Below are 25,521 nucleotides of genomic sequence, written 5' to 3'. Positions count from 1 at the left end.
ATCTCTACGTACCGTGCCCATCTGAGTGCTGAAGTTGCTTATTGTTTCTGTGGCCTTCTGTGGACAGAGCTAGGACATATTTTTGTTTTTAAAACAAAATACACTATTGTTTATGCTGATTCTTTCAATTCAAATTTAGGATCCCAGAATTTTCTTTTGCTTTGTTTTTAAATTTTTCATTTCTTTTTGCCTAAAAGATTTTATTTCTGTCTGCCTTAACACAATTTTGGGGTTATATACTGGCACTAATGATAAATGAATGTCAGCAGTTTAAACTTTTTAATAGTTCTTTTTGTCCACAATGGGTATCTAATTAGGATCTATTATCAAATTACTGGTTTTCCATTAATGTATATTCAACTAAGGCTCTTTCATTAAATTAGTGTACTCTAAAGTCTCTTAAAAGAAATCCTCTTTGTGTGGTTAACCTACGAAATCAATATTTGGTTAATTTCATTTGCTTAATTTTGCTTTCACATTTTATAGATTGCTTTTTAAGTTAATTTTGTTGTATAATTTAATAAAATATGTACATGAGTCTAGAGAAAGAGTTGGCAAGCTGCAGCTCGTGGGTCCAGTTTGGCCTGTGAGCTGTTTTTACATGGCCCTTGAGTGCAGAATGTTTCTCACATGTTAACCAGCCCCAACACTGACACACACTATTCAGCAGTGACTGTATGTGGCCCCCTGAAGTAGTGTGGTCTGGCCCTTTACAGAAAAAAAAAAAATCTGTGACCTTTGTTCTCAAGTCATATCTTCAAAACAAGGGGCAGTATACCAATGACAGCAGTATATCAATGTCCTATGAGAGAATTATAAAAAGTCTTACCCAAAACCCTGTCTCTACCATTCTGTCTTCCCTTCTCTAGAGAAAAAATTTTTATTTACTTATTTTCAGTTTTGGTTTATCTTTCCACTTTCTCTAGTGTAAGCAGCTGGGGTGTGGCTCAGTGGTAAAGCGCTTGCCTGGCCTGCATGAGGTCCTGGGTTCCAGCCCCAGCCCTGCAATAAGTGAGTAGATCAATAGACGAAAAACAAGTGACCCTTACTGCAGCTGCACGCCCAGGGAGCACATTGTCCTCCGCTGCTGCACTGCTCCTCTGCCTGGTGTCTCTCCATTGGGCCCGGGCAGGCCAGAGCACCTCCTTCTCCTCCACAGGCCTGCATTCTGGATGTCCTGAACGTCCTGCAGGGTACTCAGCCTTTCTTGCTTGATGGATGCTGGGCTGTGTCCATTTCTTTATTTTCATAGGCCGTGCTTCTTTCCATGACATCGTGTGACTCTGGGGTCAGTTCTCAGAAGTGGGGTTACTGCTGGTTTGTAGCATTGCTGGGTAGCTATGCACCACTTCATTTTGGTAGAAGTGGTGCAGACCCTGTGTGCAGGGGCCATGTGTGGGTGCAGCACGTCTGTGCCCGGCCCCCAGTCACCTGTGGAGTGTGTTAGCAGACTTTGTGGTCTTGTCCGTTAGGTAGATAGTGCTTGGCGTCTGGTGTCTCTGTCACGAGCAAGGCAGGAGAGTCAGAGCTTCTGTGAGCTGTTCTGTTGCCCATTTTCTACAGAGCTCTTGGTCCTTTTCATCTGTTTTTAGAAACAGTATCTGAATTATTGATGGTGACCTTTGACTCTACTGTAAGTCGTAAATATTCCCTCCATTTGTCTTACTTCACTTCTTTTGTTTATTCACTTCTTTTCTGCCAGGCGAGAGTGTTTTTTTCTCTTTTTCTATTTTCCTGTAGTTTTCTCTTACTGCTTATGGTTTTGGGAGTCACAGCTGGAAAAGTTCTTCCAAGTTTGAGGTTCTGGAGAAATTCATTCATGTTTTCTCCCATTTTTAATGTTTTTTTTTTTTAAACATGTAAATTTTTATTTCTATTCAAACATATCAGCAGGGCACTCCTGACAGTCAGTGTACTATGTGTTGGCTCCTTGTGTGAATGGAAGCCCTGGAAGGGGGCCCATGCTGCCCTCCAGCTCAGTTTTAATGAGGACTGCCTGCATCCTGGCATTGGAGGAGACCAGAGTGCTTATCTTCTGGGCAGAGGAATGGAAGTGTGGAGAGAAGGGACTTGCCCAAGAACACTCAGCTCTATCCTGGGGTGCCAGCTCTTGGCTGGCTCAGAAGAGGGGGCTCATGAGCATCTGCTGCGCACTGGGTGCTCAGCTGGGCGTTCAGCTGGGCGTGACTCCTTTGTTAAGATGGAAGTCTCTTGTTGTCCTACTTTACAGGTGTGGAGACTGAAGAACAGAGAAGCAACTTACTAGTCACACAACTAGTAATAGGCCTCGGACTTCCCGGGGCACTTGCCTAAGCACTTTGGCCCTCCCAGTTGGCACCCTGTCCCTGTTCATCTGGAGAGGGCCCCCCCCCCCGCCTCTCGTGTTGATGTGGCACTGTGTGTGTGCACTCTCTCTGCCCTTCTCCCACCTCTGCCCAGGTCTTGGAGCAGCTTTTCTTGGTCTCCATGTCCCTGGGCCAGGGCAAGACCTGGCCTGCTCTGATTCCGAGGGGCCTGTGAATGACCTCCGAGGTCTCCTTCAGGGGTCCGGTGGAGCCAGCAGCAGAGGCCCCGTGTGAGTTGCCTTGGCCTGGCTGCAGGATAGAGCTGGAGGCCTTGGGCCCTCCGGTTGCTGTCTTTTAAGTCACTGTTTTTCACTCATGCATTTACCCAGCAGTTAATCTAGCACACGACTGAGGCCTGCCAAGACTACCTCAGAGACTGGGCAGCAAAGCTTTTGTCGTGGCGAGAATGGGAGCCGAGGCTGGCGGGAAGGGAGCTCGGGTTCCTGAGGTGCCCAGCAGGGCCCCCTGCAGCCTCACTATGCCCAGGCCTGGGTGCAGAGCACTGGCAAGGTCCTGAGAGAAATGGCCCGCACCCTAGCCCTCCTCTTTCTGAGGACTCAACTCTGGGCCTGGAGAGGGAAGAGATCTCCCTGTGCACATGGTGGTCGCTGTGGGCTCCAGGCAGGAGCCTCGCCTGTGCCCTGGGCCTGTGCACTGGAGGCCAGAAGCCACGGAGGCACAGTGAGTCTTCCTGAGAGTCAGCAGCAGCCCAGCACTGCCCATGTTAGCTGGCGGCCCAGCTGAGCTTTGTGCTGGGCCTTCAGGGGTTTTTCATCACCCCTGCAGGTGTCACAGTCTGTCTTCCACTGTCCCCAAGGCTTTGTACCTGCTTGTCTGCCAGGACCTGCGGTTGCCAGAGGAGTCCCTTTTGGTTGCAGCTAGTCTGGTCTGGGCAATGACTTCCCCCTGGGATGGGAGGAACCAGCTGTCCATCTCATCAAGGTTGCCATAAAATCCACTAACCAGACACACAAATGGCCCCTCTGCTGTTTCCCAGGGACTGAGTAGCATGAAGGCAGTCAATCATGTTCCCAGACGATCGCTTAGACGATGGCTCCAAAGGCCAGCCTTCTACTGACAGCCGTGTTATTGGCAGGGATCGCCCATAACACGGCTTGTTTCCCGGCCATTCAGTTTTATGACACCCAGTGGGCTGGGCCATTTCTGTCTATTCTGGGGGAATGTATAGACGTTTGCCTTGGGAGTGGCTGGTGTGTGGGTAGGGCACGCAGGCAGTTCTGCTGCAGATAGAGCCAGGAGCCACACCTCCTGGGCACCTTGCCTCCTCGGGGCCTTCACAATGCCTCCTGCATTCCTTCCTGTTCACCCACTGTAGAGCCTGAGGGACCAAGGCTGGTGGGGAGCTGTGGTGATGGGCCACATGGAAGCTCGTGGTTCTGGCACAGAGATGGGAGTTGCCCAACATCCGTGGTGCCTGGCCACAGCAGTTTTATATGAGCTGGTGATACTCTGGGGGCTGTTTTGTGGCCACCATGGAGGAGAAATGTCTCAGTGCACAGGCCACACCCAGGGACATGTGCTGGCCAGATTTGCTTCTCTCCTGGCGTCTGGTGCGCAACTGTCTCCAGACTTCCTTTTCCTTCTGTGAAGCTTAGCGATTGAGAAGGCTTTGGGAGAAGAGAGAGGGGAAGGGAGGTGTGCAGGGCTGTCGGGGCCTGGGGTGGCCCATAGAGCTGGTGGTGCTGAGGTGAGATTGGACTGTTAGACCTGGAGCCAGTGAAGAGGTCTTTTCAGAGCCTCCCTTCTTACCAGAGTCGACAGTAACACTGCCTTGGGGTGCTGCTGTTCTTGGGAGCTGGGATGTGCAGCTCATCAGAGCAGATGTCATGCACTGTGATGATGTGCACGGTCCTTTCTCAGGTCCTCCAGACTGGCAGGTAGACCATGGCAGCAGTAGCACAGCCCTGGGGGCCCTGGCAGGGCTTGGCACTGCACCCCAGCCCACCCTGTGAGGCTCAGATGTGTGGTAGAAGCCTGGTGTGTGGAGAACACACAGGAAGCAAGTGCCAAGCAGCCCCTGCTGCCTAGGCTGCTGTTGCAGGCATCTTTGGGAGAAGAGAGAGGGGAAGGGATAGCTATTGCAGGGCTGTCGGGGCCTGGGGTGGCCCATAGAGCTGGTGGTGCTGAGGTGAGATTGGACTCCACTGTCTCCCTGTCCTGCATCCAGGGGTCTGCAGGGTGACCTTTTCTGCTCCTTGACCACTTTTTGTGCTTCACGGGCCCACCTTGAAGTCACCTTAGCTGAAGGCTACTTCTGAAGAGACTCAGAGAAGAGCAATAATTTGTTACTACCCTTGCCCATGAATTTAACCCCAGGAACTGGCCAGTAAGAAATTGAATTGGGGCCCCAGGCATGGGGAAAGGATCTGCACCACTCTGGCTGTGTGACCTTGAGCCAGTCTCTACCTCTCTGAACTTAGTATCCCTCACCTATCTAAATGAAGTCTGTGGAGGGCTGCATTTAATGGGAATTCAGGGTGTGCACTTGAAAGGGAAAACAGAAAACACCAGTCAAAAATTTTTGCAGACTCAGTTTCTTGATTTGTGAAGACAGTTCATTCCACAGCTGGCAGGACTGAGCTGTGTTGGTGCCGCAGCCATGTGTTGGCACCCTGGGAGCTGGAACCTCGGGGGGCTTGGGCACACTGGCCTTTTCTGTCAGGGTGCAGTGATGTCACGGCATCCTTGTTTGTGAATGGAGCTTCTCTTGGTTCTCGGGTGGCCTCTCCCCTGCCCAGCCCAGGTGGAGTTGGAGCAGCAGAGGGTGTGGAAAGCAGCCTTGAAGAAGCAGAGGGGGCACGGTCAGAAGATGAGGTGTGCCTCCAGAGCTGGAGTGTGTCTGCCACTCTGGCCTTAGGGTCTGTCTCCAGGAATGCTTGCTCCCTGTATGTCTGTCACTCCTCCACGGACAATGGTTCGGGACTTTGTGAGCTGGGAATTATGTGACATCGATATTGATGAGTATCACCACGCCCTTGGGGGCTTCCAGCAAGGCCTGGGCCCTTCTTCAGCGTGTTTTCATGGGGCATCTGCTGTTCTCAAGGGGCCTGTGTGTTGGAGAGGCTGGTGCTTTGTTGGACCCACCCACGTGGCAGCAGGGGGACGCGGTCATGGGACTAGGCTGTCATGGGGGAGGCATCACAGAATAGCCCCAGGAGCTGCAGGCACTGGCCTGCTGGGAAGCCGGGGGTTCCCCCTCTGCACAAGCACATGGGGCTGCTCTGCTAGAGCGAATGTGGCCCAGAACCACTTCAATAAACCCACCGCCTCCTGGGTGCCTGGGTGGGCACCTGCCCTGTGCTCCCGGGCTGCCCTGTGTGACCAGTTTCTACTCCTACAGGTGGTGAGAGGCTACAAGGCAACCATCCAGCAGACCTTGGACATCCTCTTTCTCCAGGAAGGCTCTGAGTTCCTGAGCAGCACCGACGCTTCTACCCGGGACTCTGCTGACCGTACTATCATTGCCTGGGATTTCCGGACCTCCGCCAAAATCTCCAACCAGATTTTCCACGTGAGAAGCTCTTTTTGGCAATGTTCTCAGTTTCAACCCTGACATGTTCCTGTATCCCTGGTCTATCTGGGTTCCAAGGCACCTCCTGTGGGACAGGGTTCAGCTGCCTGAAATCTTCAGGATGGGGCCCAAGAGCGAGCTGCCAGCACTGTCTACAGGCCCCCAGAACAGCGCTCCTGCTTTCCTATCCCTACACAGGATCCACCACAGTTGGGGCAGCCCCACTAGATGAAGGGAAGATGGCCCTTGACCTGAGAGGCCCTAAGCCTCCCACTGCCAGCCCAACCAGCCAAGCAGAAGGGGTGTCTTGACTTCTCTTGCTCAGCATCTTTGGTAGGTGGTGCGATGGAAGAGTTCGGAGCAGGGGCTTGAAGTAGAACACCTTTGCTAAAGTCTTGTGTTCATCACCTGCAAGGTGGGCCATGGGACCATTATTTAGCCCCCGCCCCCATACTGGTGATTGTTCCCAGGGGCGCTGTACCACTGAGCTACACTCCTAGCCCTTTTTATTTTTCATTTTGAGGCAGGGTCTTGTTAAGTTGCTGAGACTGGTCTTGAACTTGCCATCCTCCTGCCTTAGCTTCCCAAGTAAGCTGAGAGGGCCTCTACATCAGCTTATTAAGCCTCTTTTTTGGAGGGGTGTAACTGGGCATTGAACTCAGGGGCACTCGACCACTAAGCCACATCTCCTGCCCAATTTTTTTGTATTTTATTTAGAGATGGGGTCTCACTGAGCTGCTTTGTTCCTCACTCTTGCTGAAGTTGGCTTTGAATTCGCAATACTCCTGCCTCTGCCTCCTGAGCCACTGGGATTATAGGTGTGTGCCACCGTGCCCAGTTAAGCCTCTTTAATTTTTACTTTTCCTGTTAGAAAATTAAGAATGAGAGTTAGATGCTATGGCCTTTGCCCGTAGTGTCAGCTATTCAGGAGGCTGTAGCAAAAGGATTTGAGCCCAGGAGTTGGAAACCAGCCTGGGCAACATACAAGGCCCTGTCACAAAACAAAAACAAAAACAAACAACAACAACAACAACAAACAGAAAATTGAGGATGATATTCTTTACTACAGAAAGTGGTTTTGAGAGTTAAGGGAGAATGCTCATAAAGAGCACATAGCACGGTGCTAGGCGCAGGGAGTGCTGCATTATGTTTTCACTGTCTTAACCAGTATCAGCGCCACATTCGCTGTCCCCCCACCAGCACCAGTGTCATAACCACCACTCCTTGTCCTCCCCCCATCATCATCTTCACCATCACTATTACTGTCATCACCAGTTGTCAGCACCGACACCATCCTGGCTCCCATCATCACTACAACAGCCACCACCGTCATCACACCACAGTACCACCTCCAGCACCACAGCCACCATCACCACCACCAGCACCACAGCCACCACCACTACAGCCACCATCATCACAATCATGACCACCACTGCCAGTTATCACAACTGTCCCCACCAGCACCCGTCACCACCACCAGCACCACTGCATCACTACTACAGTCACCAGCACCAGCACCAGCACCTCAGTCATCACTACTATAGCCACCACCAGCAGCACCAACCCCATTGTTGCCACTGTCGCCTTTGGAGATTGTAAATCTGAGTTTAAAGTGCTGTCATGTGTGCAGGCCCCTTCTCCTGGTTTTGACAGTTCCAAGTGGCCTGAGCAAATCGCCTGCCTCCTCCCTGCAGGGGTTTCTAATGCTGCCCACTGGGAAGGAAAGGCCCTGGGAAGGGCTCAGGGGCACGCCTGACCACGGAGGGCACCTCTGACCATGGAGGGCACCTGTCTGGAGGAGGCCGTAGAGACCTGGAGCCAGGCTGATGAAGCATGTCCTGCCTGAGCTGCTGGCTGGGCACAGCTGCCTCCATGCTCTGTGGGGCAAGCAGGTGCTGTGCCCGCAGCTCACGCCAGGGAGCGCATCATCCAGCCACCATGGCCTCTGTGCCTCTGATACATATTGTCCTGAGGGCTCTTCACTTTGTCCTCTTGAGTGGGGTCATTTCAAGACTCTGACTTAAGTCTCACACGTTAAAGGCCAGGTCTAGCTGAGGGGGGAGTTCTTAGAGTTCTTTCTGTGGGGACCCCACCCCCTTGTGATTTGAACAGTTTATTCCCACTTTACCTATTCATTTGGCCATTTACCTCCTCATTTTCCTGGGCCTTTTGGCTATGTGAGACCCTAGGTTGGGCAAGGCTGGGCCATGGGACTGGGGTTCACCATGGAGGTAGGGAGGTGGGCAGGACCACATGAGGTAATGTCCCAGGGCTCAAGAATTAGGATGTGGATATATTTGGGGGCCATTTTTTATCCTGCCACAGGGTTTCAGGTAGCTTCTAGGAGCTGGAGAAGGGCAAGGAAATGAGATCCCACACAGCCTGGTGAAGGGACACAGCCCTGAGGACATCCTGATTTTAGCCCAGTGAGAATCCCATCAGATTTCTGACCTCTAAAGCTGCATAATAACTTTGTGTTGTTTTAAGCCACTAGATTACAGCGGTAGTAGAAAACTCATTCAGACCTTCAAGCCAAGGCCTGGCGGGAGGTTACCAGGCCTCAAGAGCAGAGTGAAGGCTGGAGGTGAAGACCCCCGGAGCAGCCTTCTCTGACCTTCCTGTGGTCTTGCTGTTTCTCAGGAGAGATATACCTGCCCCAGCCTTGCCTTGCACCCAAGAGAGCCTGTATTCCTGGCACAGACCAATGGAAACTACCTGGCCCTCTTCTCTGCTGTGTGGCCTTACCGGATGAGTAGACGGCGGCGCTATGAAGGACACAAGGTACACAGAGCCTCCTGGTAGGCAGCACCAGAAATGGACTTGGGGCCCAGGGCGCGACCCTCTGTCTGGGTAGATTCTGCCTTCTCTTTCCTAGGCTTTTGTCTACCCAGATCCTGGGCCAATCTGAAAGCACTAGTGAGCTCATAAGGACAGTGGTGGAGTTGAGGGCAGGAGCAAGCCAGAATGGGCCTGGGGCCATCTCTGCATCAGCCTCTTCCCACCCAAGGCCTGCTTTGCTGGGCAGAAGGGGCCAGAAACTCAGTGACTTATCACTGAGGCTGCTCCAGCCGGCTTCCTCTGGACCCTCCTTGGAATGTGGCCCATTCCAGAGCCTCTCAGAAGACCTGGCTTGGCCTCAGGGCTGCTGGGCCTCAGGTGTTCCTCTGTAAAGTGGAGTCATAATCCTGATGCACAGGTATCCTTGAGGACTGGGTGTGGCCCACTCACCACCCCCGTGTCTCTACAGGTCGAAGGCTATGCAGTGGGCTGTGAGTGTTCTCCGTGTGGTGACCTGTTGGTGACAGGCAGTGCTGATGGCCGGGTCCTGATGTTCAGCTTCCGCACAGCCAGCAGGGCATGTACGCTGCAGGGGCACACGCAGGCCTGTGTTGGCACCACCTACCACCCCGTGCTGCCCTCCGTCCTCGGCACCTGCTCCTGGGGAGGTGACATCAAGATCTGGCACTGATCCCAGCTGGGCCTGGGGCCCCCTTCTTCCTCAGGGAAGGGAGTTTGGGCATTGAAATTGGCTTTGGGTTGGACCTAGGCAGATGCTGCCTCCACCACCTGCTGAACCTCTGTTTCCTCATTTGTAAAGTGGGGACAAGAATCTGTCTCAGGGTTTTGAAGACTACATGAGTGAAAGCATCTGTCAGGTGGCCAGTGATGCCCAATAAACGTTGCTTTTCTACTTCTTAGGTATGTGAGCAACAGATGTGCATTAGCAGCTCTCTCCTGCCACCCAACTCCCAGGCCCACTGGGATGCTGAAGACAAGAGAGGGCAGGGGAGCTCGAGGTGGGCCATTCTGCTCTGCTGATCCTGAGAGGAGTGTCTCCAGGGCCAGCAGGCTCTGCACCTGGCTCTGCCCTTGGGAACCCTGTGCTAGAGCTCTGTGGCCCTGCCAGCCTCTTCCTCCCGCACAGTATGTCCATCTGGTCCCTGCTCTGCCCAAGACTTGCATCCCCTGGGATGACTGACTATCTGTGGAGAAGCAGTCCTTGCAAAGCCTCGCGGAGCTGGGCTGGGTGAACCTTGACTCCTCAGGGGCCTGGGCATGTCAGTGCACACTGAATCCCACCAGAACTGTCATTGAGGGGCCATGCCTGCTAGGAGGACACATGCAGAACCCAAGGGCCCCCCACCAGCAGATGAGGATGGGGACCCCAGGTGGCTCGGAAGTCCTCCTGGAGGAGGCAGGCCTCTAGCTGGCAAGGAGGGCATCCTGGAGGGCAGGCAGCAAGGAAATGCTGAGGATGTGAGGAGGAGGCTGGGGCAGGCTGAGAGCCGTGCAGCTTGTCCACTCACTGCTGCTGAGACGTGGCAAGGCACCTCCCTTCCCAGCTTGTTTTCCAACTACAAAGTGGGAAGTCAGAGGAGCTGGCCCGCAGGCTTGCTGGGGGCGGGGGGCTGAGGACAGGGCAACTCTCTTGGGGTGTCGGGCACAATGGTGCCAGCTGTGGGAGGAGGCTGAGCTGGCCCAGGGCTGCCGTGTGAGGCAGTTCAGTGTGCGGGGCGGGGCGGGGGGGTCTCCTTGGGGTCCACAGGAAGGGTATCCCAGACAGAGGAATGAGCAGAGCAAAGGCTTTGAGTTGTCCTGTGCTGAGGGCCTAACCCTTCCACCTTCATCCTTGTGGCCTTGTCCCCAGCCCACTGTCAGAGCAAAGCAGTCTGCAAAATAGATGTCATGCAGAGGCAGTGCCAACCGTGTGCTTAGCCTGGAGTGAGGAAGCCGAAGCTGAGTATGGGGTACAGGGAGAGGGGGACATGAGCCCCACTGTGCCCTACCATGACTTTCAGGGTAAATGAACTGGTGCCCCAGGCACATGGGCACAGGGCCCTGGAGTCTTTGTGCTTCTGTGTTGGACACGGTAGGGACTTAGGTTGAGAGCATCTTATTTTTCTATTTTCAGGCTCAAGAATGGCTGATTTGGTAACAGTAGTCGTGCCCCATATCTAGTGTGCCTGGCCCCTGGAACAAATGATGGCACCCACTGGGCAAGGCTGTCCGCCAGTCTGGGGGAGCTGAGACAGCCTGCATCATTCAGAGCCTGGTGCAGGGAGAGGGGTGCTTCTCACAGGGCTGCCCTCCTTCTCACACCTGTCTTGGCCTTTGCCCTGTATTCTCCAATCCGTGGCACTGGGAGCCCCAGGGAGCTCTGAAGCCAGCCCAGGTCATTTCCCACCCCGCAGACTGACGGTTGCCTCCTCTGCACTGATGCTTTAGGGCCTTTGCACCCACAGTCACAGGTGCTGGGCCATTGTTGCTCCCCTGTAAATACCTACTCTACCGCCCTCATTAGGGCCTTGCACAGACCTCAGGGAATGAGCTTGTTTCATGCTCAGCCCACAGAGCACCTGGCTGCACTTGATGCTGCCCTACCCCCAACATAGTCAAGTGCTCTTGAGTTGGAGCTCCTGCGACCTCTGTCCCTGGCCTCTGGTACACACAATTGATGCTCCAGGAATGGCTACAGACCTGACCTGTGGGCAGGATGCATGTTGCGGTGTCAGATTGACCTTGACTTTGTTGCTCTGCATCCTGAGGCAAGCTGCATGACTACTCTGGGCCTTGGTTTCCCTTTCTGCAAAATGAGGAGCTGATGATACTCATCTTGTGAGGATTAGTAAGATTGGTCTATGCAGCTCCTTGTAGGTCCCCTATGCGGTAGATACTCAGGCAGAGGCGGTTGGCAGTGTTGATGTCAGGCTGGCCACTTGACAGATGTAGGCATTGTACCAATTTAGGCCAGAGGGTGTGGTTTGACTCCATTCTCAGAACTTGTCATGAGGCCAGAGGTTGGGGGGCCCTGTTGTACCCTTGTAGCCGCGCTGCTCTCCGAGCATTGGCCTTGTCCATGTTGGGTCTCAGGGCTGAGGCTGAGGGGATGGGGGCTGCCTTCTTTCCTCCTCCCCATTTGATGAGGCTCAGGGAAGGACTTGAGTGGCCGGCTTCTGTCAGGCTCATGGGCCAGGCTCGGTGGGAACTGTGAATCATAGTTCCCAGGATGGCGCTACTTCTGAAGTCCCTTTCTTTTCCGTGTGATTCCCCACCAAACCCAGGACCCCATGGATATTTTCATGAGTGTCTCCCCAGGTCCAGGCGCATTTGCTGGATGAGGAGTGGTATATAAGCAGACTGGACATAGTTGAAGGGAGGCCTTGCCTTCTTGGGGCTGCTCGCACCTCCCTTCCTGCCCCCACTTCACTGCCAGCCCCAGGTCCTGGGTCTTAGGTGCCTGCCTTACACACAGCACTACCCTGGGTTTCCATCTTTCCTGGAGTGTCTTGTGACGGGGATGTCCACCACTCTCTGCTGATGGTGTCCTTTCTATTAGCATCATCACTGAATTGCTCCGAGGCTGAGTCAGGCCTCAGCATGAGTGTGCCTTGGCACCACTTCCCCTTCACCAAGACCGCCCAGCACCTCTCATGTGCTGAGCACACACCCAGCATTGTGACCCCGGGGACCTGGAGCTGGGAGACCTGCTCAGATCCAAGACAGTCCCTGCTTGCATGGGACCATGCAGGTGCTCTGCTTCTGAGCCTGTTTCCTCATCTGTAAAGTGGGCCAGTCGGCAGGAGCAGGGCACATGAGGCAGAGGTGAGGGCTTTGTAGATCATCTCCCTGAAATGCCATCCACACCTCTACCTCTGAAGTCCCTTTCTTTTCCAAGCTTGAACAGACCCAAAGTTGTGACAAACAAAACCAAAGTTGTGACCCTCCTGGGGCAGGGGGACAACTGGAAGCCCACTGTGATGGCTTCTTAGGGCCATCCCTCTGGGACGGGAACGCAGGTGTGGGGAGCGGCTGCCGGCCTGCGCCTCTGACTGTGGGGCTGTGGAGTTGGGAAGAACGGGCGGGTGTGCTTGGTGCTCCTGTCTGTTTCCTTTTCCAAGTGTGTTCTTCCAAAGAGCAAAGACTGACTTTGATCCTTGGCAAGGAGTTGGGGAGTTCACCATTTGCAATTTTAAAATAAGAAAGCTAAATTTAGGAAACAGAGCAGGAGTGAAGAGCGTGGGCTCCTCTCCACCCACCTTCCTGGGCTGAGCGCTCACCTTTATCTACCTTTAAAACCCCAAATGCCAGCTCCAAATCTGTGCTGGGAGCAGCAGCTTCATCCCGAGATACCTGCGCAGGCTGTTGGCTGCCTGCTGGCCTGTGCACCGGGTGTGGCTGCGGCTTTTATTCTGAGTGGGACTTGGGTTCACAGCTCCTGCAGTGTGACCGTGATCCCCACCAATCACTGAGGAAGCTATCTCTGAGGGGCCAGGGCTGCCTGACCCTAAGGATGTGCCTGACTTCCAGTCTAGCTAGGCCTTCCATAAAGTGGGGCCGCCCACTGTCTAGAGGGACCCTGGAGGTGATCAGCATCCTCAGGCTGCAGAAGGGGAAACTGGGCCAGAGGGGACCTGGTACTTTCTGGGGCAGCATGGCCCGCTGGCTGCAGAGCCCAGCCGTGCGCTGTCGAGTGGAGGTTGAGACATGGATGGGTGGGTGGGTGGTGTGTGCATAGGAGGAACCTCACTGAAGATGAGGCAGAGGAGCAGGCAGAGGAGGAGGGAGTCTCACCCTGGCTGCCTGGATAGATGGGATCTTCCAGCAGCAACCATCCAGCTGTGGCAACAGGTCAGAAGGCCTGAGCCCTTGGGGAGGCCCTGGGAGTATCAGCAGCTCCTGGAACTCCTAGCTGTCACGTCTGCAAACTCCTACTCATCCCTCAGCACCCAGCAGGAGTCTCTCCTGCTGACACCTTTCACTCTTTCTCTTGGAATAGTGAGAACCCTCCCCTATTTGGATAACAATGGGTCCTCTGTACCTGAAGTCCTGGGCCCTCTGTACTTGAAGCCCTGTTATATTGGATGCCTCCCAGGAGAACCAAGTCCCTGTGGTCAGCATAGCTGGACAGCTGGGTTCAGCACTGGGGAGAACAGGGAAACACCAAGTCCCAGCCCAGGGAATTTGGGGAGAGAAGATGTGGGCCAGAGCTATAAGCACCTAGGAGTCCCAGTGTCCTGCTGAGCCAACTTAGAGCCAGGAGGTTTTGGAAAGGCAAGTGTAGGTTCCTAGCCACAATCCCCACCCAGCCCTGAGCAGGCGCCCAACCATCTGAAGTGCTCTGGAACAAGGCAGTGGTAGCTCCAGCTGTGGCTGCCTTTGGAGGCCGGGACAGGACTTCAGGCCATGAACCTTGTCGAGGTCTCCAATGAGAAGGGCCTCCCAGCACCTGGAGAAGCAGATATGATACTCCTCTGGAGGAGGAAACTTTTATCCTAGGCCTGGCAGAACCCCCCTAGTACACTTTCAAGGACAAGAATGACCATGCCTCAAAGATAACCAGGAACATAAAGAAACATGGCAACATGAGTAAAGAAATAGACCCACGTGATTCCACAAGATGGAAGGAGCAGACCCAAGCTTGAAAACAGCTCCAGGGAATAGGGAGTCATAGATGGTAGCAAAGTGATTTGCAGGAGAACCAAACAGAATGTCTGGAAAAGGAAAACACAGGCAATTGAAATTAAAAACTCAGTGGTTATTTGGCAGCTGAATGAACATAGAATCAGTGAAAGACATCCTGTGGATTACAGCAAGGTGACAAAATTAGGGAAATGGTTAAGGGAGAGCAGGGGGTACAGTTGGGGGGCTGCTACAGGCCTGCTGGCAGCCCAGAGAGAAAGAAAATGGACTGAGAAATATATTTTTAAAAAAACAATAGGGTGGTTTTTCCAGAATTGATAAAATACACCAATCTACTGGTTCAAGACTCCCTGTGAGTCCTAAGAAAGACACCCAGGTGTACCTTTGGGGAACTGCAGAAAGCTAAAAGCCAAAGAGAAGCTAAGTGACTGTGAAGAACACAGCTAGCTTCCAGGCTAATGGCGAACTCCCCATCCCCATGGGAGCTAGGGTACTGCAGGAAAGATCTGCTAGCGTCTGTCCCGGGCAAAAATAGCACTGAGGACAGGGGTAAAGTGGGCATCCTCAGATAATGATAATAGATTGCCACCAGCAGAGCCGCGCTCAGGAGAGTTTGAGAATCTGCTTAGGTGGGAGCAGTAAGGCGCGAGAGGAGCCGTGTTACGTCGTGGGATGGCAGGGCCAAAGCTGTGCAGGAGGGAAGAACTTGAACTGCTGAGGAGGACTGCTGAGAGCAGGCAAGGCCCCATCTTGGCTGCACGGAGGTCAAGGGGGGAAAAAAATAAGTCACACGCAAGTACTTCCCACTTGTGTCTTTTATTGATGAATGCAAAACACAACACTGACGGACAGGCATGCATCACGGCACAGAGAGCAGGGGTCAGGGGCCTCATACATCTGAGGTAGAGTAAGGTGGCGCTGGGAGCAGGGTGGGGAGGAGGGAGCACCGGCCATACTGGGACGTCGTCCCGGCCCCACTTGGGACTAGGGGCCACGGAAGAGCTCGGGGTGTTGTGCTGGCCACACTGGGAGAAAGAGTCAAAACATTTCACATCCCGAATGGGTTCACTGCCCCTCCCCATGGACAGAGCGGTGGGGTCCCCTTGTCATCGGCTTGCTGGGTGTCTCCTCACAAGTGGGGCTTGGTCTTTCCCTTTTCAGGGGCAGGCCCCATGCACCCTCGCCCGAGAAGTAAGAGCTTTGTGTGGAGAACGCCGAGGCTGCCGGCCAGGCTGCTGGGGCCAAGCGCGTTAGAAAGACCCTTTTTCTCTATAAAAATAGTTTCACTTTATAAAAGGGGAATGCTCACCTCGGGTGGGGGTGACAGTGCGTGACAACGTTCTAAGTGGGAATTCCAAGTGGGAGTTCCATAGTGACGAGGCTGGGGTGGACGGACAGGATGGGGAGCGAGGGTCCCCCTCTCAGACTCTACTGGGTTGTGGAAGAGGGGGTGTCGGGAGCACAGGGTCCTCCTTGGTGGGGGCTGGGGAGTGTGGGTGTCTGGGGAGGGACTGCCCCTCTCAGCTTCCACAAGGGTGGGGCAGTAGGGGGCATAGGCCCCGGCCGCGGCCTGCAGGCAGCGGTCAGTTGAGCAAGGTTCCGTAGAGCTGGGCTTTCGTGAGGCTGTCCTTGCGACTCAGCCCCGAGCCACCAGTCCTTGGGAAGGCCTGCTGGGGGCTGAGGCGGGCGGCAGGGTGCATTTCCGGCGAAGCCTCCATGGAGCTGGGCTCCAAGGAGTCCCTGGAGCCGTGCTCAGGCTCAGGGCTGCTGCCAGCTCCACACAGCTGCACCCCCAGCCTGTCCCTGTCTCCCTCGCTAGGCGCATAGCCAGGGAGCGGGTCGGCAGATCGGCTGGGGCTGAGGCTCAGGTCGCCACCTGCCCGCAGGAAGCAGGGCTCTGCCAGGTGACCCTGGGAGAGGTCGTCGCCCTCCGAGAAGCTGTCGGCCTTGTAGGTGGCATAGAGGGGGCTGGCGTGGCCCTCAGCCTTCTGGCCTGGGCTGCCCCCGCTGCCACCGTAGTAGCGTTCGGAGAAGCTGCAGGGCGAGGCCCGGCCCGCGGTGCTGGTTGGATAGGAGTAGGCACCAATGTCCTCTACGCTCAGGGGCCGCCACTGACCCCGAATGTCTTCTCCAGGGAGCCGGGCAGACCCTGGCTTGGCCCGCAGGCTCCATAGGTTTGGGGGCATCAGGGCCTGCTGGGGGCCCGGGGTGGCTGGGAAGCGGAAGGACTCGGCTGGGTAAGGAGACACTGTCCGTCTGAATCCTGGGGCCACCTCAGCCTCGAGTGGGGCTGCCACCGCGGCCGCAGCCTTGGCGAAGCGAGGGCTGCCCTCGTAGGTGGCAGCCGGCGGCTTGCGGTTGAAGAGCTCGTCGCGGCTATTCAGGTAGATGGCCTGCTGCGAGGCGGTGAGCGTGCTGGCCTGCGCGTGCTCCTTCTCCTCTGACGTGGCACTGAAGCTGGAGTAGGAGCTGGACGTGGGCAGCGAGCCCGCGTAGCCCGGGAAGGCCTCGCGCCGGAAGCCAGCGGGGAAGGCCGCTGCCTCGGCCTCCTCCTCCTCCTCTGCAGCACTGTCCGTGGAGTTCTGGGCCCGCAGGAAGCCTACATCTGTCACGGGTGCGTCCACGCTGGGTCGCCGGTCACGCCGCCGTTCTTCCGGGCAGTAGAGGGCTGTGTCGCTGCAGTAGATGTCTCCTTTGTATGGGGGCCGCGGGGCCTGCTTCTCCACCCCATCACGGAAGGCCAGGTCACGGGCCGAGGCATCTGACAGGTGGGAGGACAGGCTGGCGGGGTCAGGCTTCTCCAGCACCTTGGCGATGACGCAGGTGGGGACGCTGTCGGCGTAGGCCGGGTGGCAGAGCTGGGAGGGCAGGCTGCAGCCGAGCTTCTCCATGTGCAGGCTCACGCGCTCCTGGAAGTCCGAGGGCAGCTGGAACAGGTGCGAGGGGAGGGGAGGGTGGGGACGAGATCACAGTCAGCACGGAGGCCCAGCCCTGGCCCTGAGGCTGAGGACCACGGTCAAGCGTGACCGACAGGCAGGCTGACAGACACGTGAAAAGGGACATCCCGGGGTTCTCACAGCACGCCGCAGGAGCCAGGGCCCAGGATGCCGGGTTGAACAAGTGCCCAAGCACATGGCTGTTGTCAGCACCTGGGGCTCCCTGGTCATCTCTACCTGCCCCACCCATTCCCGACAGGGCAGACAGAGCCCAGAGTCAGCCCAGAGAAGCTGGGACGGGCCTGGCTTGGGCCTCACTCCCTGCTCCTGCCCAGGGGCTGACCTGCTCTCAGGCCCATGGGTTCTGGGCACCCACCCCAGCCCCACCCTGTGCTGCAGAAGGAGACAGACTCAGAAACAGATGCAACAAAGATTGAGGCCAGGGCCACGCACCCTGTGGCTCCCGTGCCAGTGGGCGATGTCCCGCTACTGTTTGATCTATTTTGTGAGCGTGTCAGGTGTGGCCTGGGCCCAGGGGAAAGGGGACTCGGACAAGGTCCTGGGTGGGAGGGCTCGAGTGTGGGTGGGCTCTGTCCCGTCTGCTTCGGCACGTGACAGGCCTGGTTCTGAGTCCAGGTCTGCTCTCTGCTCACCATGGCCCTTGGTCAGTCCTGTCCCCTGAGGCGTGTTTCTTGTCTCTAAAGTGGGACTGTCATTGTGCCCAGTCCCCAGGGCTGCTCTGAAGTCACACGCTCTGGATGGGGGCTTGCAGCAGAAACAGGAGCAGCCCCAGAGGAAGCAGAGGAAGAGGGGTGGGTACAGGGAGTCCTGGAGAGGGCCACAGGCTGTCCAAGCCAGGGCAGGCAGGATGCGTGGGGGCAGTGAGGCCAGGACCCGCAGGTGTGAGGAGGTCGAGGGGCTCAGGCTCACCCGGCATCTTCCTCCTCAAGGGTGGGGGTGGCCTCAGGGTGGGGCCGGCCCAAAAGGAGCCCAGAGTGGTCCTGGGACAGGGTGGGCCTGGCTGGGGCGGGGTCACGTTACCTCGGACACCTTATGGACCCTGCCGTAGGTCTGGCTGCACTGCAGCAGCTGGGCCGCTAGATTGCAGTCCTTCCTATAGAGCTCCTGGAAGACAAGAGAAGGCGTTTGGCGCAGCTCGCCCTGGCAGGTCCCTGCTGCCCTGACCAGCGCCGAATGGCCAGTGGGCAATGGGAGGGTGGGCAGACCCGGCTCTGTGGCTGGCAGGACAAGGACGGACTCCTGGCCTCATCCCTCTGGGCTTTGCATTCCTGCCCGCAGGTGAGGGCCTGTTTGGACCTGGAGCTGCTGGTGTGTGCAGGGTCCTGCCAGACAGTCCTGCTGCTGCCCAGATGTGGCCCAGGGCCCTGCTGAGACAGAACCTCCCACAGGTGGGGCAGTGGAAGTGTAGGCCCCAGGCTTGTCCACCAGGTCTGGTCTCCCTGCCCCTCAGCCCCCGGGGGTCCTTCCAAGATGACCTGGTGGGCAGTGACAGGCAGGAATGAGGGTGGCTCCCCAGCCCCTGCCACCCTTAGTCTCAGACTTGCTGCTCATGCCCCACTCGGAGTATTGCCTGGCCATGGGGCTGGCTGGGGGTGCTGGGCTAGAGTGGGAAAGGTGTGTGACTCTGGGTACAGACAGGGACTGGTCAGCCTCCAGAGCTAAAAACAGATGCAAACAGTAGGACTTAAGGGGATTTGGCTGACTTTGAAAATCTCTGTTGCATGTGCCTGTGGCTGCAGAGGCCTTCACCCACTCCAGACCCATAGCAGGGCTCTGACCATCTACCTGCCTTGCCCCATGGTGCTCCTGGCCAGGGCTGCTGCCAAAGTCCAGCTTGGCCAGGACAAGTTCAGGCAAGGTGGTACACAGCATGGGCACTCCTTCCTGCCTCCCCCATGTCCTGGAGCCTTCTGCACCCCCACCCTCACTGAGGCTGGTGCCCCAACTGGCCTGCATAGTGGAGGGAACCTAGGTCCGCAAACCCCTCTCAACACTCCCTGGGCCTCCTAGGAATAGTAAAATTGAGTGACAACTGAGAACTGGCCCCTGTGAGGCCCTTGTGAGGCTGCCTCATAGAGCAGCCAGCTCTGGTACTGCCCAGCCAGCCTGGCTCTGCCATTGCACCCCCACCAGCCCAGCCAGTAGGGCATGCCATTTGGAGGCCTGGGACAGTTTCTGCCATGCACATGGTCCCCAGAGTGAGAACATAACACTGGCAGGGCCCCTGGCTGGGCACTGTCCATGTCAGAGGGTGTCAGGTTCAGGTTCTTCCCAAGGGGCAACAGTTGCTGGCTCTCAGGGGAGAAGCTATGGCCTTCTCAAGCAGAGGGAGCAGGAGGGGGTGCTGCACCTACTAAGAGCCTGGTGCAGTTGAAAGGACCCAGTGGCCTTGAGCCCGAGCTCTGCTCTGCCTGTGAGCCACCGCTGGTGATCTGGTCACTGAAGCTGGCTGTGCCTCAGTTTCCACACATGCACTACCCACACAGAAATGTGCCAGAGGGGTGGCAACTTACACAGAGGGCCTGGCCTTGCACTTGAGGAAAGGTCTCCCCGTACCATGTTCTCTATGCCTGCTGCGAGAGCCACACTGCGTGCAGGAGTGGTCTGGGCTTGGGGCCTCCTGTCCCCACCTCTGGAATTGCCTCTTCACTATCAAAGGCCCCACTCCACTCAGCCTCCAATCCCAGAGTCCCCAGATCCCAGGCTGCTCTTGGCTTCCTCCTACCTGAGCTCTCAGCAGCTGTCACACAGCTGGCCAGCTTGCTGAGGACCACCTCCTCATCATGTGGCTTGGGCCACCACGCATGCCTGGTGTCTCCCTCTTGCTAGCACTCACTCTCAGTTGTCCTTGCTAGTTCCAACTTATTAACCAACTTTGGAGAGTCCCCGTGGCCTGTAGCCTCCCCTCTCCTCCCCTGCACTCACTACCTTGTGACCTCAACCCACACACAACAGGCTTGCATCCAGCTCCACACCCTGGTACCCAACCACCCTCAAAACCGTTCTCTTTGGATGTGCTGTGCACTTCTCAAATCCAAGCCTCGCTGCACCCACACCAACCCCTCCACAGGTGGTTATGCCTTGCTCAGGCTGCGATCCCTGGGGCTCGCTAGACTCATCACCTGCCTGCATGCCACACCAAGGGCTCGTCCTGTCGTCTCTATCTTCAAAATGTTGCCAGGAATGAGCCCTTTTCCCCACCTGCCTGCCACCATCTTGGCTGCCACTGCTCTCTGTCCTGTGGATTGTGGCCTGGTCTCCTCTGACCTTCCTACCGCTCCCCTCAGCAGCCCCTGCACTGAGTCCTCACTAGCTACCAGCCCAGTGGAACTGTAAGTGCAGGCACACTGCTCCTTTGTTCAGGAGACTTCGGGGGCCCCTGCCTCAGACTACAGTCCAGATTCCTGATGGACCTTGTGCAGTGAGGCTGTGCCCCCCACTCCCAGCTGCAACAGCCCCTTTGCTTTTCTCTAGGTTGGTCTGGGCAGCATGGCCCTTCAGCCTGGAAGAAGTCCTCTCCAGGTGTCTGCAGGGTCTCTCCTCCCACCCCTGCCTTCAGGTCCTGGCTCAAGCAGCCTGTTCCAGAAACACCCAGCCAAGTCTGCAGACCTTGCCACTGGCAGCTCCTCGTCCTGCTCCTGGCTCCTCTCCTCTCTGCAGCAGAGCCCTTCTACCATCTCCAGGGCTGTGCAGTTACTGCTACTGTCTGCCATCCCCTCTCTGATGTCAACTCCATGTGGGCGGGGGGCGGGGTGTAATTTTTTTTGCCCGTGCTGTTCATATCAAAGTCTCAGGATAGCTAGATCTGGCAAGGGGTCGATCAATGCTGAGAGCATGGTCGCTGGAAAGTGCCCACCCATTTCATGGGGCCTCTGAGGACAGGCCTTTGGGCAACACTGGGGCGCGAGTCCTGAGTGCCACCACCCCACCTGGGGCCAGGAAGCTTCACCCTGGGTGGGATAACCTGGCCTCCCATTCCCTCCCTAACTCAAGCCCTCCCAGAAGAGGGTCTCTTGGGGATGCCTCAGCAGCATGTGGCCCACCTGTCCTTCCCCAACTGCACCAGCACTCCTCCAAGTCCTGATCACTTTGCCCAGCCACCTGTCCCCTGTGCCAGGTTGGGGCCAAGCCCCTTGGCTTGGAGCTCCTCCAAGTCAAAAAGGCCCCAACTGCCAGTGCTCCCAGGAAGCCCCCTCAGATGCCCCACTGCCCTCCGTGGGCCAAATGCACACGGCACTCACGTTGTCCTCTGACAGCTTGTCAATGGTCACCTTGGCCTCCAGGAGGTGACTGTTGAGGGCGACAATCTCATGGCTCAGTGCACGCTTCTCTTCCTCATAGTGCTGGCCCTGCGGGACAGGGAAATGGAAGGAGGTGGTCAGTGGTCAGCTCTAGCAGGCTAGCTCAAGGCCTGTTGGATTAGGCCTCCTGTGTCCCAAAGCCTGAATGACATGGTGCTGGGGGCCCAGGTTGCAGGGGTTAGGAACATGGACTGACCCAGGTTTGAGGCCAGCTGCACCACTGACAAGCCTGATGCCCCCTAGCAAGTCACTGCCTGCCGAGCCTCGGTTCTTATCTGCAACACAGGCCCACAGCATCCTTTCCCAGGAGTTTGGGGATGGCTTGTGTTCTGTGCCTCACAAAGCCTGCCTGCCTCACTCGACAGATCAGGAAACAGAGGCTCAGAAGAAAAGGGGCCTGTGCAGGGTCTCAGCAGAGCCAGACCAGCCTAACTATAAAGAGAGGAACCTGTCCTGACCCCCAAGCTGGAGTCGCAGATGCCTTCTCCTTAGAGTCAAGACCAGATGCCCATGGCCACCATTGCTATTGCTCCTGCTAACACACAGAGAAAAGGCAACACCAGGTGCTATGTGGGTTTCAAGGGTCTCAACCCCCACCAGGGCCGGGCCTGGGGAATGTCCCCAGGAAGGGTGGGTTGATGCTCAAGCCCACCTCAGACTCTCGCACCACCTGAAGGAGGGCTCCCCTCAGTCCCTGGGCAGCTGAGCTGACTCCATCCCAGCGCAGGCCCTCTGTCCTGCGCCTCTGCTTGCACAGCTAGACGGGCTGCTTGACCGGGTGCAGCCCGGGCAACCCGGCCCAGCCCTGTCCTTGTCCTGGCAGTGCCTCCCACTCAGTGACAGGGCTAGAACCAACCCAGAGCCATCAGGAAGCGAGATCTGGGACTCAGTTCCTGAATGAGCCAGGGGATGCCAGGGGCCACTTCCCTCATGTGCTCAGAGTCACAGGCCCCAGGAGGCAGTGCTGGATGGGGAGTGACGGCGGGGTGACCCTCACCATGCGGTACAGCTTGCCCTCCAGCTCCTGGTTGATTCTCTGCAGTGCCAGGTAGTTGCTCTGAATCCTGCGCAGGAGGGAAAGGGTCATTGCTATGCAAGGTCCAGCCTTCCCGCACCCCTGTGGCCGTGCGCCTTTTGAGCAGGCTGGAGCTGAACTTCCTGTCCTGTTTGCCCCGCCTTGGTTGAATGTGCGCTTCCTCCCAGAGCAGAAACCACCTCATTAAGGCTCCAGGCTTTCCTAGGCCAGGCCAAGGACTTGTTGCCCCCACCCCAGCAGGATCCGTCAGGTCCTCTGTCCCGGCCAGCTTGCTCCCAAAATTCACACAGCTCTTACAGTCCTTGCGACACAGCTGACAGCGCAGCTGCACGTTAGTAAGGAAGAGACTGAAGGCATGGGATGGACCCAGGGCGCGTGTCTAGATGGAAGGAGGAGTGGAGGCAGGCCTCAGGTGGAGGCTCTGTGGATCCCCTCCAGTGGCAGGGGCTGGGGGGAAGCTTCCATCTTCTACACAACCTTTGGGTTGCGTCCTCGGCCCCAGCTTGCCAGGGGAACTGACACAGAAGGACGGGTATGAGGCAGGCAGTGGCAGCGGCCGTGATGGGGGTCTGGCCAGGCTTGGTTTCCACACAAGATGGTGACATCGGAAGGCTCAGCAGGACGGGGCCATTCAGGGAGGGACAAACAGCCCTCCTGACAGCCCCCCTCAGGGCAGCACCAGCTGGTTCTCTATAAATATTTAAAACAAACTAAACCAACAGCAAAGCTGGCCTTCACTTCCATTCTCTGTGTCAGATGAGAAAGTGCATGAGGGGTGAGAGACGCCATCTTACAGGAGCAGTGGTGTCGCTGGCCAGCGTCCATCCCCAGCCACTCCAGGAGGGGCCCCAACTCTGCATCTGTCTCCTCTCCAGGCCCAGACACTGCGTCCCCATCAGGACCCAGGGTGCCACTGGGGACCCTGCTGGGCCAGTCGCCTCTGGAGACTGCATCTTGGTCGTGCTGCCACCACACCCAAAATGAACAGGAGTGAGGGGCTCCGAGTGGAGCCGGGCATGGAGAGGGCATGGGGAGGAGCCTGTCCCTGCTACCAGCTGACCCTGTGTTCAGGTCCTGGCCTGCTGCTCTGAGCACAAGGTCTGACTTCTACCTGGGCAGGCAGGAGCCTCCTGCGGCAGCTCCCCCAGCGGCCTCACCTGCGCAGCTTCTCGGTGACCTTCTCTAGCTCCTCCTGCGCGCGCCGCAGCTCGATCTCCAGGTAGTGGCGCGTGGAGTCGAACTCCGTCTCCAGCTTCTCCAGCTTGTGCGTGGTGTAGGACAGCCGCTTGCGCAACTCACCCTTCTGCTCCTGCAGCGCACTGCAACGACATGCCGCGGTGGCCGGCCGCGCACTGAGCGGGCAGCCGGGCCACGCGGGCAGCTGACCAGCTGACGTGTGCCGTGGGTGCATGCCACACTCAGGTCGCACTCTCTCACTCGTGCACACACACAGTTGCCCCCAGCAGCGGCACTGAGGACTTCCAGCCCCAGGGGTTAGGGGCTCTGAGCCAAGTGCCTCTGCTGCAAGTAAGTCCCCATGCGGTCACCTTGGAGTGACCTTGCCAGTGTGTGTGGGTGGCTTAAAGGGCCCTGGTACAGGGAGCGCCATTGGCCCCCAGGCCTCCCTTGGGAGCTGGCCAGGGATGCCAAGGCCGAGTTGGCAGTGTCATGCTTGAGACCTGACTTCCCTTCCCCTAATTGACTGGTGGCCCCAGAATACTGTGTCTACCTCTCTGGGCCAAAGAGAGGTTTGGGGTGACACCCCGTGCCCAGGCAGGACCCAGCAGGGTTGGCACACAGCACTGGAAGCTCAGCAGTGCCCTGCCTGCTCAGGTCCCCTCGGGAAGCCTTCCTGAAGCCAGGGACGCTCTTGGGGCTCCACCTTCCCATAGACTGGGGGCTCCCCAGGATGCCACCTGCTTGCTCACGGCACCACCCAAGACACTAGCTACCCTTCTGACCCGCCAGACAAGGATTACTTGAAGTAAAGTTGGGCACCAGGCGGGGGCTAGTGGGTGACCTGCCCCAGGAGCTGGTCGTGAGCTCCCAGAAGGGCGGAGGCCACCCTACTGTCCCTGGGGTCAGGGTAGGGGCCTGAGCACCAGTGCTCTGGAGGGGGGCAACTTCTGGCAGGTTTGATGTGAGGTGCACAGCAACATCCTGACCGTGGGGTCTGGAGGAGGTCAGGTGTCATGCTGGAGACCCCGCAGGGCCCAGAGCCTCGACTGCTCAGATGTGGGCAAGAGCCTGTGTCCTCAGGACCTCCCCGACCCAAACCCAGCAAGGGATGTTCAGGGACAGGGGAGGGTTCCTCCAACTCCCAGGAACAGGACCGCTCCCCCGGCCCCATCAGGAGCTTCCTCAGTCTCTGGCCTGCAAGTGAACCACACGCTTTGCACCCGTGTGCCTCCTTTAAGCATTCTTGGATTCCTGCCCAGGTCTGCATTTTTAAAAATAAATAAAAATAAAGAGTTGCTTACATGCTTGAGAATTTCACAGAAGGGCGGGGCGGGTCTTCCCAAGAGTCAATTCCCCCAAAGAGGGGACAGAATAACAGGGGAAGCTCTCAGGCAAGGCCCCCCAGCTGGGGGAGCCCACCCCCACGCAGGCTGGCTGCTGCTCCACGGTCTTGCCCACCTCCTCCAGGCAGCCTTCCTGGACTGCCCAGCCTCTAGCATCCTGCGACCAGACTCCAGCTGGCCCCACTGCCCCTATTTTCTTCCCCATCAGGGCAGCAGACTTCCTGGGTGCCCACATCACCAGGGCTCCCCACTGCAGACAGTGTCTGGTTTGGGGCAGGCAGCAGCCCCTGAGGTTGGATGTTCCCTGAAGCAGCTCTCGTTACAGGCTCCGCCTCCTCGAGAAGAGGGAGGGCCTTGTCCATTGCTCCAGTGGCCATGTCAGGCCTCACTCCTGACCCCTCCTCTAG

At 57.0% G+C, this 25,521-nt stretch overlaps 2 protein-coding genes across 5 annotated transcripts in view; one reads left to right on the top strand and one right to left on the bottom strand.

The window, feature by feature from the left end:
- The window catches only part of Wdr25 (WD repeat domain 25), a 133,760-nt gene extending 124,185 nt beyond the window's left edge, over positions 1-9,575 (top strand). For all 4 annotated transcript variants that reach the window (XM_077109111.1, XM_076849649.2, XM_077109110.1 and 1 more), the window contains 3 exons: positions 5,707-5,877; positions 8,518-8,658; positions 9,125-9,575. In XM_077109111.1, coding sequence (XP_076965226.1) covers positions 5,707-5,877; positions 8,518-8,658; positions 9,125-9,346 — 534 coding nt within the window. In that variant the 3' untranslated portion in view covers positions 9,347-9,575. The remainder of the gene's footprint in view (positions 1-5,706; positions 5,878-8,517; positions 8,659-9,124) is intronic.
- A 6,306-nt stretch (positions 9,576-15,881) lies between these two features.
- Begain (brain enriched guanylate kinase associated) overlaps positions 15,882-25,521 on the bottom strand; it is a 31,795-nt gene continuing 22,155 nt past the window's right edge. Inside the window, exons 6-10 of the mRNA XM_076847902.2 lie at positions 23,750-23,911; positions 22,554-22,620; positions 21,497-21,604; positions 18,276-18,359; positions 15,882-17,225 (exon numbers count right to left, since the gene is read on the bottom strand). Coding sequence (XP_076704017.2) covers positions 15,882-17,225; positions 18,276-18,359; positions 21,497-21,604; positions 22,554-22,620; positions 23,750-23,911 — 1,765 coding nt within the window. The remainder of the gene's footprint in view (positions 17,226-18,275; positions 18,360-21,496; positions 21,605-22,553; positions 22,621-23,749; positions 23,912-25,521) is intronic.

The sequence above is a fragment of the Callospermophilus lateralis genome, chromosome 3 (genome assembly GCF_048772815.1).
Source record: "Callospermophilus lateralis isolate mCalLat2 chromosome 3, mCalLat2.hap1, whole genome shotgun sequence".
In the NCBI taxonomy this organism is placed as follows: Eukaryota; Metazoa; Chordata; class Mammalia; order Rodentia; family Sciuridae; genus Callospermophilus; species Callospermophilus lateralis.
The sequence above is the reverse complement of the archived record's forward strand: the minus strand, read 5'-3'. Positions and strand labels throughout refer to the sequence as shown.